Source organism: Bidens hawaiensis, unplaced genomic scaffold, assembly GCF_021521415.1.
Source record: "Bidens hawaiensis isolate Kalapana, Puna unplaced genomic scaffold, B.hawaiensis_p1.1 tig00033828_1, whole genome shotgun sequence".
Lineage (NCBI taxonomy): Eukaryota > Viridiplantae > Streptophyta > Magnoliopsida > Asterales > Asteraceae > Bidens > Bidens hawaiensis.
The window spans coordinates 653-12,743 of record NW_027495811.1 but is presented as its reverse complement, the minus strand read 5'-3'; the positions used below and the strand labels follow the sequence as shown (position 1 = coordinate 12,743).

General features: G+C 35.8%; 2 protein-coding genes across 3 annotated transcripts; one reads left to right on the top strand and one right to left on the bottom strand.

The window, feature by feature from the left end:
* Positions 1–3,461: 3,461 nt before the first annotated feature.
* On the top strand, positions 3,462–7,001 carry LOC143585351 (uncharacterized). Of its 2 annotated transcripts, XR_013144540.1 has the most exons (3): positions 3,462–5,989; positions 6,076–6,621; positions 6,914–7,001. XR_013144540.1 is itself a non-coding variant. In XM_077067160.1 (2 exons), exons 1-2 carry the CDS (start codon positions 3,549–3,551, stop codon positions 6,185–6,187), a joined length of 2,553 nt encoding a protein of 850 aa, XP_076923275.1. In that variant the 5' UTR covers positions 3,462–3,548; the 3' UTR covers positions 6,188–6,824. The 2 variants fall into 2 exon arrangements, 1 of the variants encoding a protein (XP_076923275.1); XM_077067160.1 differs by lacking the exon at positions 6,914–7,001 and having other exon boundaries at positions 6,076–6,824.
* A 10-nt stretch (positions 7,002–7,011) lies between these two features.
* On the bottom strand, positions 7,012–9,669 carry LOC143585352 (protein NLP4-like). The gene is made up of 2 exons (XM_077067161.1): positions 8,262–9,669; positions 7,012–7,888 (listed from the first exon to the last, which is right to left on the bottom strand). Exons 1-2 carry the CDS (start codon positions 9,415–9,417, stop codon positions 7,218–7,220), a joined length of 1,827 nt encoding a protein of 608 aa, XP_076923276.1. The 5' UTR covers positions 9,418–9,669; the 3' UTR covers positions 7,012–7,217.
* Positions 9,670–12,091: the final 2,422 nt, after the last annotated feature.

The window sequence follows — 12,091 nt, the reverse complement described above, 5'->3', positions numbered from 1 at the left end:
ATTGTCTCACTTAAACCCCCCCCCCCCCCCCCCCAACTTTATTTTGGGAACTTGTTTGTTAAATTTGATTCCCGGGTAATTTGCAGTCCTAGAGTTATAGTCTGCTAGTACAACATTCCTCTTTCTTCGAGTCAACATAAGAGTCCAGACAACTGGTATGTGCTTGCACCATCTCATTTGTCGCTGTGTTAAATATTTATTACAGGATTTGTGATCTGTAATTTGTTATAATATTTATGATTATGCGGACTGCTGTTGATATGCGCATTGATAGAACCCCGAAAATAAATATTAAGCTGATAGATATAAACAAGACAAGGATAGTTGGCCCGATTCGAGAGGGGCTAGTCTCCAGATAATCCGATTCGAGAGGGATTAGATCTCCGATTAAAAAGGTATAAAAACCCTTAATTTGATAAAAATAAACATTGATAATCCCATAAACTAGAAAACAGACATTTATATAAACCTAATGACAGTAGTAAATGTTGCAGTTACGAGGACCCTTCAACACCCTCACCCCTTTATCTCCCCAAACTCAAGAGACTGTTCAACATACTTAGTCGGGCCCTAAAACCCACCCGTAGAGAAGTCGGGTTCGTATCACGCATCTTATTATTGTTTATTGCAATTGCCTCTTTGGTCTACTTTGTTTCCCACCACAGTCTATTGATTTTGGGGTCTATTTTATCAATTATAGGTGACAAAATAGATGGGTTGATGGGTTATGGGTCAATGCGGGTTAATGTTGAAACAAGTTTTAGCGCTGGCGATGTGGGTCAGTCAGGTGAGTTTGACTTGCAAACATTCATTTGTCCATGTTGTTGATACATAGTTATTGTTTTATGATGAACTAACTATTTATGTATTTAGCGCTGGGATTGTCTTTGTGGCCACATTTTATCAAGCTGGGATGTCAATATGTTACCATTTTCTAAACTTACCAAGTCAGACTCGCAAAGGAGGTTCAAATGCGAGTTAAACATCAGAACAACAGGTACAAATTTAAAGAACTCAAACATGGAATGTTAAATAATACAATAATTTAGATTCGATTGAATGAGGAATGAGATGAGCTTTAAAATAAGTATGATGGCTATTCTGGTCAAGGTTAGTGAAAGTTGATTCATTTATTTTCTGTCAATTTTTTGACTTTTTTTTTTGTTCTTATTTTGACTCTCTGAGAGTCAAAGTTGATTCATTTATTTTACTTTTGTTTCAGGTTAATTGTCTGTTATTCTTAAGCGACTAATCGTTAATGAAAGGCTTATGTTAAAGTTTGAAATCTCTCTTGTTCTTTCTCTTCTTTACACGTAAAATTTCTTGGCTTTCGCATCATATAACAAACAAGTTCAACATTGTTCGTCTAGTTATTGCACCGATATATATACAGTTTGAGGACTCTCTAAGGGTGTGACAATTTTAGGTGAAGCTATTGCATTGTTATTGTTTGAGGATTGTCAAGGGTGACAGTTTTAGGCTTAGTTATAGTACCGATATGGTTTTTTAGGACTGTTGCTATCTGAATAACATTGACGTAAAGTTCTTTGTGTGACGGACCTTCTAAGGGATACAAATTATAACAATACCTGAAACACAACATAAATCCGACAATCCAGAAGCGGCCTTAACCAATTTGAGGGCCAAAGCGAAGAAAAAGTCTAGGCCTTTAAAAAGGAAAAGAAAAAAACTACTATGTACTGACTTTTTATTTAATATTAAAAAGATTTTAGAATACTTAATTTAAAAAATGTTAAAATTTAAAGTTTGATTTCTCATTTACTAATTTTCCCTCTAGTTATTTTTGCAAACTTTATTAGTGGTTCTAAGTTCTGACGAGTTATTTTTCAATCCTTTCCATGTGTCTCTTCATGATGTAAATTGAAAAAATAAAAATTAAAAAAATTTCAGTAAATTGCAAAAAGAAAAAAAGTTTTATTCTAGGGGAAATAATTGATTGTTTTAGTTATTAACTAGTTTGTGATGAAATCTTTCAAAAAAAACTAGTTGTGATGAACATTACCACATTGCAACCTGATAGTCCCATGGTCATGTATCGTGTCTTCCTCTTGTCATCACGCCCCACACTCTCAATGACCTTCGGCTTCGCTTCGGCTGGCTTCCTCTTGGTTCTTAGTTTCACAACAAGCTCCTATAGGAACATATGCATCATGTGAATGAATTCTAGTTGTTATATAGAGGAGGAAATTAATATACTGTGTACAGAGGACACCTGGTGATCTATACTGGCTACCATTGATATAGTCTATCAATTTAGAGACGAGAGGATGACTTCATAATCAACCTGTTGTTATATAGAGGAGGAAATTAGTATATAGAGGACACATGTTGATCATTAAGCATAAGAAATCTTGAATTGTGTAAATAGTAGACTGGAATACCAGGGGCAGTCATTAATGTAATCTGTCAATTTTTTAGAGAGAATGTGTTTATAATCAACCTTATAAATGATGTAGTGTATCAATTTAGAGAGAGTATGACTTCATAATTAATCTCTTAACTGTTTACAAATTACATGAAGTCATTGTTTGATGAAAAATCGGAGAACACGTTTGGGCTGCATAGTTTTTTTTTTCTATATTAGAACTATAAAAGTTAGATAAAAATGGTAAATTAATCTATTTAAATTTTAATAGCTTCCTTCCCATCAGCTATAATTAATTATATCTAGTCTCATTCTTATCTTTTAAAAAATAATAATAGAATACTATATTATTGCTACAAGCCTGTAATGTATATCGGGTGAATTCAAAGCTTATCATCTCAATTATTAACAAATTAAAATAAGCACACATGTACGTTAAATTATTTTTATGTAATTTGCACCCATACCATAATTATATCTCAAGCATCGTTAATTTGTTAAAAAGTAATATAAATATCAAAGTTTATACTCATACTCCTGACATAAATGTGTGATATTATACATGAAGAGTCAAAAATATAATTAAGAAATATCGTATCTTATTATATAAATTAATTTTAAAATTTAAGTTCAACCGGATTAATCAAATTCGGTCTTTAAATTTTTGAATTGGATATTTTCTATTATACGCCAACCAACCCTTGTATTTTTGGATTATTGATGGCGGCGCGAAGATTATTAAGGACCCGGTGAACCCTGTTTTTCGCTTCATAGTTTAAATTTCGGCGATTTTGTCTGAAAATTTTTATAGGTATTGAGTCCGTACACCCTCAAAAGATTTTTCCATGACTTCGGTCACCTCTTTGTTTAAGCCCAAGCTTCGTCATTTGACTAATGGCTATGGTCTAAGCATTACTTATTTTCGCATATAAACGTTAACTGGATTGACTCAAAAAACGACTAAAACACGTCACAATTATAAACAGGTTTAGTATAACACGAATAATATACGTTTTGTTTTCGGATAAAAAAAACTCAACCCGACATGAAATTAGTATATTATATTTATACCTATTTCCAACAACTTGATGTAATTTCCGAAACTCAGTATAAAAGAGGCCAATATTTGAAATAACAATAACAATATTCAAACCCTCTAAACATGAAACCTGCAAGAGAGTTAACCAATGCTCTTCTCAAGAACACCAATAATCCCAAGTTAGCTTGGCAGATCTTCAATCGAATCGCATCCAATCCCAAATACCCATCAGATGCATTCAGTCAATCACTTCCTGTGCTGACACGTATCCTAATTGGCGCCAAAATGTTCACTGAAATCAATACCCTTCAAAAACTCGTACTTTCACACCCAGCCCAAACATCAGACCACCCAATGCTCTTGATCATCCGAGTTCTAGCGAAACTGGGTCATCCCAGTCCTGCTGTTTCTCAATTGCAAGCGTTTCGAATTCAATCTCCTGATAAACCCGTCTCTGTTTCATTGTATAATTTACTTATTCGGTCATCGTTTCAGGAGAATCTACCGGAGTGTGTTCGGTTGTTGTATGAAGACATGGTTGTGAGTAGGGTGAAACTGGAAACGTATACGTTTAATCTGTTGATTGGTGGGTTGTGTGATTCGGGGTGTTTGGATGATGCACGGAAGGTGTTTGATAAAATGCCTGAGAGAGGGTGTTCCCCTAATGAGTTCAGTTTCGGGATTTTGGTTCGTGGGTATTGTCGGGCTGGACGCGCGGGTGAAGGTTTGGGGTTATTGGAGGTTATGAAGAGTATGAACGTTGGTTCGAATATGGTTATTTACAATACGTTAGTTTCAGCTTTTTGCAAGGAAGGTAAGACTAATGAAGCGGAGAAGGTGGTTGAGATGTTACGAGAAGATGGACATGTTCCAAATGTGGTTACTTTTAATTCCAGGATTTCGGCTTTGTGTAATACGGGAAAAGTGTTGGAGGCTTCTAGGATCTTTAGAGATATGCAAGTAGGAAAGGATTTAGGTTTGCCTCAGCCCGATATGATAACTTACAACTTAATGCTTGAAGGATTTTGCAAAGAAGGAATGATGGAGGAAGCGAAGAGACTGATTGAATCCATGAAGGAAACTGATGTTTTCTTGAAAGTAGAAAGTTATAACATATGGTTATTGGGTTTGGTGAAATATGGAAACCTTTTGGAAGCGCAAGTAGTTCTCAATGAGATGGCAGAAAAAGGCGTACAACCAACTGTTGTCTCATACAATATCTTGATGGATGGTCTATGCAAGAATGGTATGTTGCGTGATGCAAAAACGGTCATGAGCTTAATGAAAAGTGATGGATTGGCTCCTGATGTAGTCTCTTATGGCATCCTACTTCATGGATACTGTAAAAAAGGGATGATAAGTGAAGCCAATAAACTTCTAAATAACATGATCGCAAACGGTTGCTTTCCAAACGATTACACTTGTAATAGTTTGCTAGAAAGCCTTTGGAAAGAAGGGAAAGTATTAGAGGCGGAAGAACTACTCAAGAAGATGAAAGAAAGAGGTTATGCATTGAATACAGTGACCTATAATATTGTTATTGACGGGCTATGTAAAATTGGCCAGGTGGACAAAGCAGTTGAAACCATGCATAAGTTATGGAATCTAGAAAATGATAGTAGTTGTAAGCCTGACTTAATTAGTTATTCCACTATAATTAATGCATTATGCAAAGACGGGAAGCTTGATGAAGCTAAAAAGACGTTCATTGAAATGATAGGGAGAAACTTATATCCAGATTCGATCATATACGACATATTCGTGTATCATTTATGTAAAAAGGGAAAGGTATCCTCAGCATTTCGGGTTCTCAAGGAAATGGAGAAAAAAGGGTACAACAAAAGCTTGCAAACGTACAACTCGTTAATCCTTGGGTTAGGAATGAAAAGTCAATTCTTTGAAATGTATGGTTTGGTGAATGAAATGAGAGAAAGAGGTATCTCTCCTAATGTTTCTACTTACAATAATATGATAAGATGCTTGTGTGAATCAGGTCAAACCGATGATGCCACTAAACTGTTAGATGAAATGTTGAATAAAGGCGTGTCTCCAAACATTTCTACTTTTAAGTTATTAATAAGACCTTTATGCCAGATAGGAGAATTCAGACCAGCATTGGAAGTGTTTAATGTTTCATCAAGTATATTTGGTCATATAGAAACACTATACAGCTTCATGTTCAATGAGTTAGTTGCTGGAGACGAACTTGTAGAAGCAAAAGATATTTTCATGTCTGCATTGGATCGATGTTTTGGAATTGCTAGTTTTCAATATCAAGATCTTATTAACAGACTCTGCAAAGCTGAAATGGTGGAATGCGCTACTGAAGTTCTAAAGAAAATGATCAAAAACAGATACATGTTTGAACCTGCATCATTTATGCCAGTAATTGATGGTTTGCGCGTGGCGGGAAATAATGGTGATGCTGATGAATTTGCTGAGTTGATGGTTGAGATGGGTTCTGAGGTTAAGGTTACTAATCAAGTTAACCGAAATAGTAAGGTTTATAACCGTAGAAAAGATGTAAATAACAGTGAAAGCAATTGGCAGAACATTCTGAACAGGTTTGACTTTCAAAAGTTTTTCTCCTTTACCATTTTCTTCATTCTAGCAAATTACATTAATCTTTTCTTTATGTGATTGTTAACAGAGATGATGGCAGTGGTGCTACACTGAAAATATTGAATAAGATACAGAAAGGATGGGGTCATGAAAGAATATTAAACATGCAGTCTTCAAAATATGACTTCCTTGATGAGTGAGGGTGTACTGATCAGATGTTTAAAGTGTAAGTGAGTTATCATAAGTGAACTTTGTAATATGGTATCACACACACGCGCGCGCGCGCGTTCGTTTAGAACCAACAATATGCCAAGAACCTCATAGTGCACTTGTACGTAGTGCATAAAAGATAATCATACATAGTGGGAAAGAGAAACAAAGGCGGTTAGATAATCGTTTTGTGTATCGTATTCAAACTAATAGGCACAAATGCATTATGCAATTCTCTCGGTTCTCAACATATCATTGTGATAAAGTTGCTACAAGAAGATTGTGGTGTTACAAATGCAGCGGGAGTGGCAATATGAAAGATGTTTGTGTGCATTCCTTTAGCTTCAAGTTCTTAAATTATTCATCAATGTAATGGTACCAATGGCTATGTGTATATGATCAACAATGGTTACAATAAACCAGTGTAAGTATAATCTCTCTTATGAAATGTGATTTTCTACTTACTAATGAAAAAGAAGCTCTGTTACATGAATGGTCAAGTATTGTTCTCATGACTCACGATATATATCTCATATCTAGTTTCTTCAAGGAAAAGTAAAGTCAACTATTTGACCATAGTCAACATTACAAATATTTGGCTTCTGATATTGGTCAAAACATTCCTTTTCTTTATAAATGAAGGATCTTTTAGACGTTTTATGTAATATTCACACTTTTTATTAATTTACATGCTTAATATTTGGTTTTTGTGACAGCTGTGGTTATCACAGAGAGATTCCAGTTTGGCTCCTTGAAACTCAGCTTGCTTATAAAGGATGTAAAACAAGATTCCAGGTATGAACAGAAACTCAATACAATCATTCAAACTCTGTCACAAAACTATGAAGGCTGATTGTTTATTAAAGTACAATAGCTCTCCAGAAACTTAAGTTATCAATCAACACCATCTTTATCCATGGAAAAACACGGGCCGACCTAATAATGCCCATGCCCTTACGAGTGGATTTATGTTGTAAAATATAAATTCATCTATATATGTCACAAAAACCTATAAAAAACTTAGCAATTGCCAATAAAAGAACTTCCAGATTCCTGATGAAAAGACTGGGAAACGAAGATTTTTATTGCGCACGTCTTAGTAGCCATATTTATGTCCATGCATTCGTCAAGATCCGCCTCACATGTTAACAACACCCACTCAGAGTCATCATCCAAGTACTTTATAGTGATAATATTCATATCATCTATGTTAAACCGCCTCATTAACTCCCTCTGCAAATCTCCAAATCTCCATTCTTGTGGCATATGCAACCGTATCTTCTGTTCACCATAACCAGCTTTCCCACGAAATACACCTTCATCTGCATGTTTCTCTCTTTTAGTCTTGAACAATGAACTCCTATGAACTTGAACTGGTTGTGTGTTTAAGGTGGTTTGATTTGAACAACAAAGGGTTGAAGAACCTGAATCATGGCTGCCACATGATGAAGAACAGGATGTTGACTTTTTGACATGGTCAATAGTTGGGGTAGGGTTTCGTGAGTTTTGGGAGTTTAATTCTGGGAAGTTTGAATAGAATGATCCGAGTTGAATAGTACCCTCTGCACCTTGGACCGAGTCAATGATGAGCTGAAGCTTTTTCAGAGAATGGCCTACTTTCTTTATCTTTCGAGATGGCCATCTCATAATCCCGTGTTCCCTGCATATCCTCTTCAAAGTCGTAGGGCAAACTGAAGTAACCAATACTAAGAAATTTAGTTACAATGTTAGAATCCGACCCGGGTCAACTTTTGACCATGTTGACTTTCTTTTGATAAGAAAATTCATTTACAATGTTTCAATCTAGGGATAAAGTAACAAGTTTATGTTCAACTTCTATATTGACCATCTTGCAGAAAACTTAATCCGACCCGGGTCAACTTTTGACCATGTTGACTTTCTTTTGGTAAGAAAGTTTAGTTACAATGTCAGAATCTAGGGCTAATTTGATTAAAAGGTAACCTTTTTTTAACATGGCATTGATTCGGTGCATAAAAACCGGTTCTCTTACAGGTGGGTTTCATTTTTATTATTTTATATTTAGAGATGGTGGCTATGACTAACCTCCAATGCTCTTTGCAGCATCTTTGAGACTCCCGGGAAAGTATTGTTGGAGAAGTGGTAAACTTATGTTTCTTTCCGCCTTCACTCGTCTCTTTTCTTCTGATCTTCTCGTTGCTAACGGTCGTCTTCTCCCTTTCGGTCTCATATCTGGCTTGACTTGCTTCTTGTCTCGGGTCAATGTCGACTGATAATAGTCCCACTGGTTTATCACTTTAAATTCTTGTGGTTCCTCTTTGTGGGTCCCCGTTGAAACAATGACGCTTTCGCCCCTCCGTTGGGCTTCCATCATGTCCAAAATCCAGGATGATTCGCCCGTTTCTTTAACCGAAACCGAATCTTCATCTTTTTCCAGTTCATCATCGTTCATCACATATAAACTCCGGGAAACGCGCTGCATCACACACGATATCGAGCTTAGCATCTGTTTCTGTTCATCATCGGTTCTGCAATCACGTGGCAGAAAGAACTCCAAAACAAAATCGGTGGGGCCCGTGTAAGTGCTCCGTAGACGTATTGCAACAGCGCCACCGAGTCCCAACACCTTAGCATGGCCCGTTAGAGGGTATTCACTTGTACTAAAACCTGTGATGTCGGTAGCAAAGCACGGCTGGTTTGTGCCAATCGCTTTACCAACAATACCTTCACCACGAGCCACATGCAGCTCGGTGCACGCCTCGTAGAACCCCAAAACATTAGGGTCAAACACGTAGGATGCAGAAGTTATGACTGAGATGCAGCCTGCGGATTGCTGCTGGCATCTGGATCGACTCTGTTGACCACATGGGCTCCATGTTTGAGACAAGGGCAAACAATGCGTGTCACATACCGATTTCAAAACTTGTCTGATTTCTGTCAGAGCTGATTCATAGGATCCATTGTAGAGATCCTGATATATAGAATTAGCAACAAGTTTGGAATTGAAATTGGCAGGTGTCTGATCATCAAAGAATGTGTCGGTCAAACGATATTCGAACGGTTTAACGTCTCCATCTTCATAACACCTCCCATGAGAAAGGTTTTGATATAAACATGTGAGGTATGATTCTGAGGAATTAAGGTACGGTGATGACGATTGTAAATCGTATGATCTGTCATCCAGAGACGTTAGATCGCTTTCCTTAATCGATCCAAAAACGGAGGCTAGATGATCATTCATAATAACCGTCTTTTTAAAAAAAATGAATTAACCGAATTAATAGTTTAGAAGAAAAGTTGATATGCAGAAAGTATGGAGGAAAAGAATCAGGAGCCAGAACAAAGAAGGTTAAGATAGAACAAGAAGAGGAACATCCAGGAAGAATCGGTTTTGCCTGTTTCTATGTATCGCATCCGCATGTACTGCACACGCATGGCTGCTTTTAACAAAACGAAGGAACCGAATGTGAAATGCTCGGGTTTTCTACAAACATAAATCTAAAAAACAAGGAAGAGTCACTTGTACTCCTGTTTTGAGATCCTAGAATATATAGGATTGTAGCAGGATGGTGAGATGTACTTAGAACAAACTATATTGTTATGAACTTGCAAAATGTAGACTTGTGGCTAGTTATATAGGAGAGAGAGGTAGGAGAGAGAATGCAAATGAGAATCTTGATTTTTGATAATAAAATTAGGTGGGAACTCTTGACATTGCATAGCATGATAAGCATGATCATTAACAAATGTAACAAAAGTTGACTAGGTTATTATACCAACAACCTTAAGAAGCTGAGATCTGTCTTACAAGATATGTATTTGTAATCTTGGTATTATGGTTTACATGTGGTAAAGCAAGCAATATTCCATCTATAATATGTGCCCTTTACGCAAGCAATATTCGAACGAGGATGACCACAATCTTTCTTTGTATTCGTTTTGAGAAAGTAACTTGTTCTAATGATCAATGGTATAGGATGCTCTTTTGTCTTCTTTGCACCTTTCGTTTTCTATTGTTTCTTTGAGTATTCGTCTTGAGCTCTTATCTAGCTTTTCAAACCTTGTGTAATACGTATGTATGTATGTGTATACATTAAGTGAGCCATTCAATGTGGAATCGGTTTTATGCCAAAAACTACGATAGCCGTAAAAACAAATGTACATATTACTTTAAATGTGGTACATAACCACACATATTTCTCTCTCATTATATCTAGATAACTTTTCATAAAGGTACTTATGCAGTACCCGCAGTTTTATAATTAAAATTGGTTTTGTATTGAACGTGCTACTATATATATATTCAAGCTTTTTGAGTTGAGTTAAGCGGATCTTGAAACTGGTGACGAGACCTATTATAAGAAGCTGGACCTCCACCTGACTAGTTAGTTTGTTTAATTTAGAACTGAAAAACATATATTTAATAATGAATTTGTGATCCATTAATTTGGTAAGCCTGAGAAAGTGACAAGTATCTACATATATATTCTTGTGCAATCGTCAGTGACAGAAAGCAACACACTTTTGGGTAATAAGTGGCCATTAGATCATCCCAAAGGTTTTAGATTCTTCTTCATGTAATGTAATATCATAGCCTATGAATGAATATACTTTATTTTCTCTGTCATTAAGGGTCCTCTTTAGTTTACTACTAGAAATAGAAATAGGAAACTACCAAATACCCCCTTATAGTCAACTTCATTTATCAAATCTTAAGTGGAAATGCTACTATCATTACAAGACACATGATAAAAAAACTGTTTTATCCATCATATAACACAACAAATTCATATTACATTTGGAAATGCAATCCAAAGTTTTTTTAGGTTACCAAAATTAAGTAGAACTTTAATAATAATAATAATGTTTACTTTAGGATGAAGAAATACATAAAATGGTAATTACATAAACAACATCTTAGTTCGACTCGTTCTAAAACCCTACAAGATTGTCAAAGTTCACTCATTTTCTTTTGTTTAAAGTTTACCATGCCGTTCTCTGATATACGTCCGAAATGATATGGTATTAATCGACTATAGGACAGAAGTATAACACATTTAGTAGTGTTGTACGTGTGAGAATCTATATGTTTGAAAATGCAGATGAGAGGTAATTTGATATTGTTGGAGGGGTGTAAGTGAAAATTGGAGTTGCTTACGTAGTTGAAACTAAAGGCAGTAGTATATGTATATGAATATGATTTAATATTAAAAGCCTTTGGGAACGTGGGGAGTCCCCGGCCTTTTCTTGCTTCTAATCTATTCCCATCTCGCCGCGTCCATCCATACATCTATATGAATTGTCCTCGGACAAATTAACTTCAAATATATATGTATCTCTTTTTTAAACTAAAGCTTATAAAATATTATAAAAATTAAATTTTACATGAAATTATTATCGTTCATTCTTTGTCCAACGTTGATCATCTACTTTGTTGAATGCAAACCCAAGTTTTTCATTGGAATATGATTGAACTCAAAATCAGCATATACAAATATATATATATATATATATATATATATATATATATATATAGTTGCTCCTGTTATCACTTACTAGTTTTTAAGATAAAACCTCATGGGTGTTTCTACCAACGAAATCTTATTAGACTAGTGACAATCACCAAAACTTGCGAATACTTATTTGGTCCCTCGGTCTGCCTTGGATTCGACTGTTACACTTTGACTAGTTTGTCAACTTTTCGACAAGGTGGTTCCTGTGAACAGACATCATGGAGTACTTGACTTGGGTTTAAAGAGAGGTTGGTTGGGTTTGAACTTTCAACCAGGGCTCATATTGAAGCATTCTTGTAACAAACATATGCATATGCATGTGATATGTGGATATATTTATTGTAACAAACATTCACGTGATGGTCCTGGGACGGTATGGTGTGGGCCGGTTTACGTGTCCGG

Coding starts and splice junctions, on each gene's coding strand:
- LOC143585351 (XM_077067160.1), top strand. CDS start 3,549: ATGAAACCTGCAAGAGAGTTAACCAATGCTCTTCTCAAGAACACCAAT. Junction 5,990..6,075: donor TGGCAGAACATTCTGAACAG/GTTTGACTTTCA, acceptor GATTGTTAACAG/AGATGATGGCAGTGGTGCTA.
- LOC143585352 (XM_077067161.1), bottom strand. CDS start 9,417: ATGAATGATCATCTAGCCTCCGTTTTTGGATCGATTAAGGAAAGCGAT. Junction 7,889..8,261: donor TGCTGCAAAGAGCATTGGAG/GTTAGTCATAGC, acceptor TGGTTACTTCAG/TTTGCCCTACGACTTTGAAG.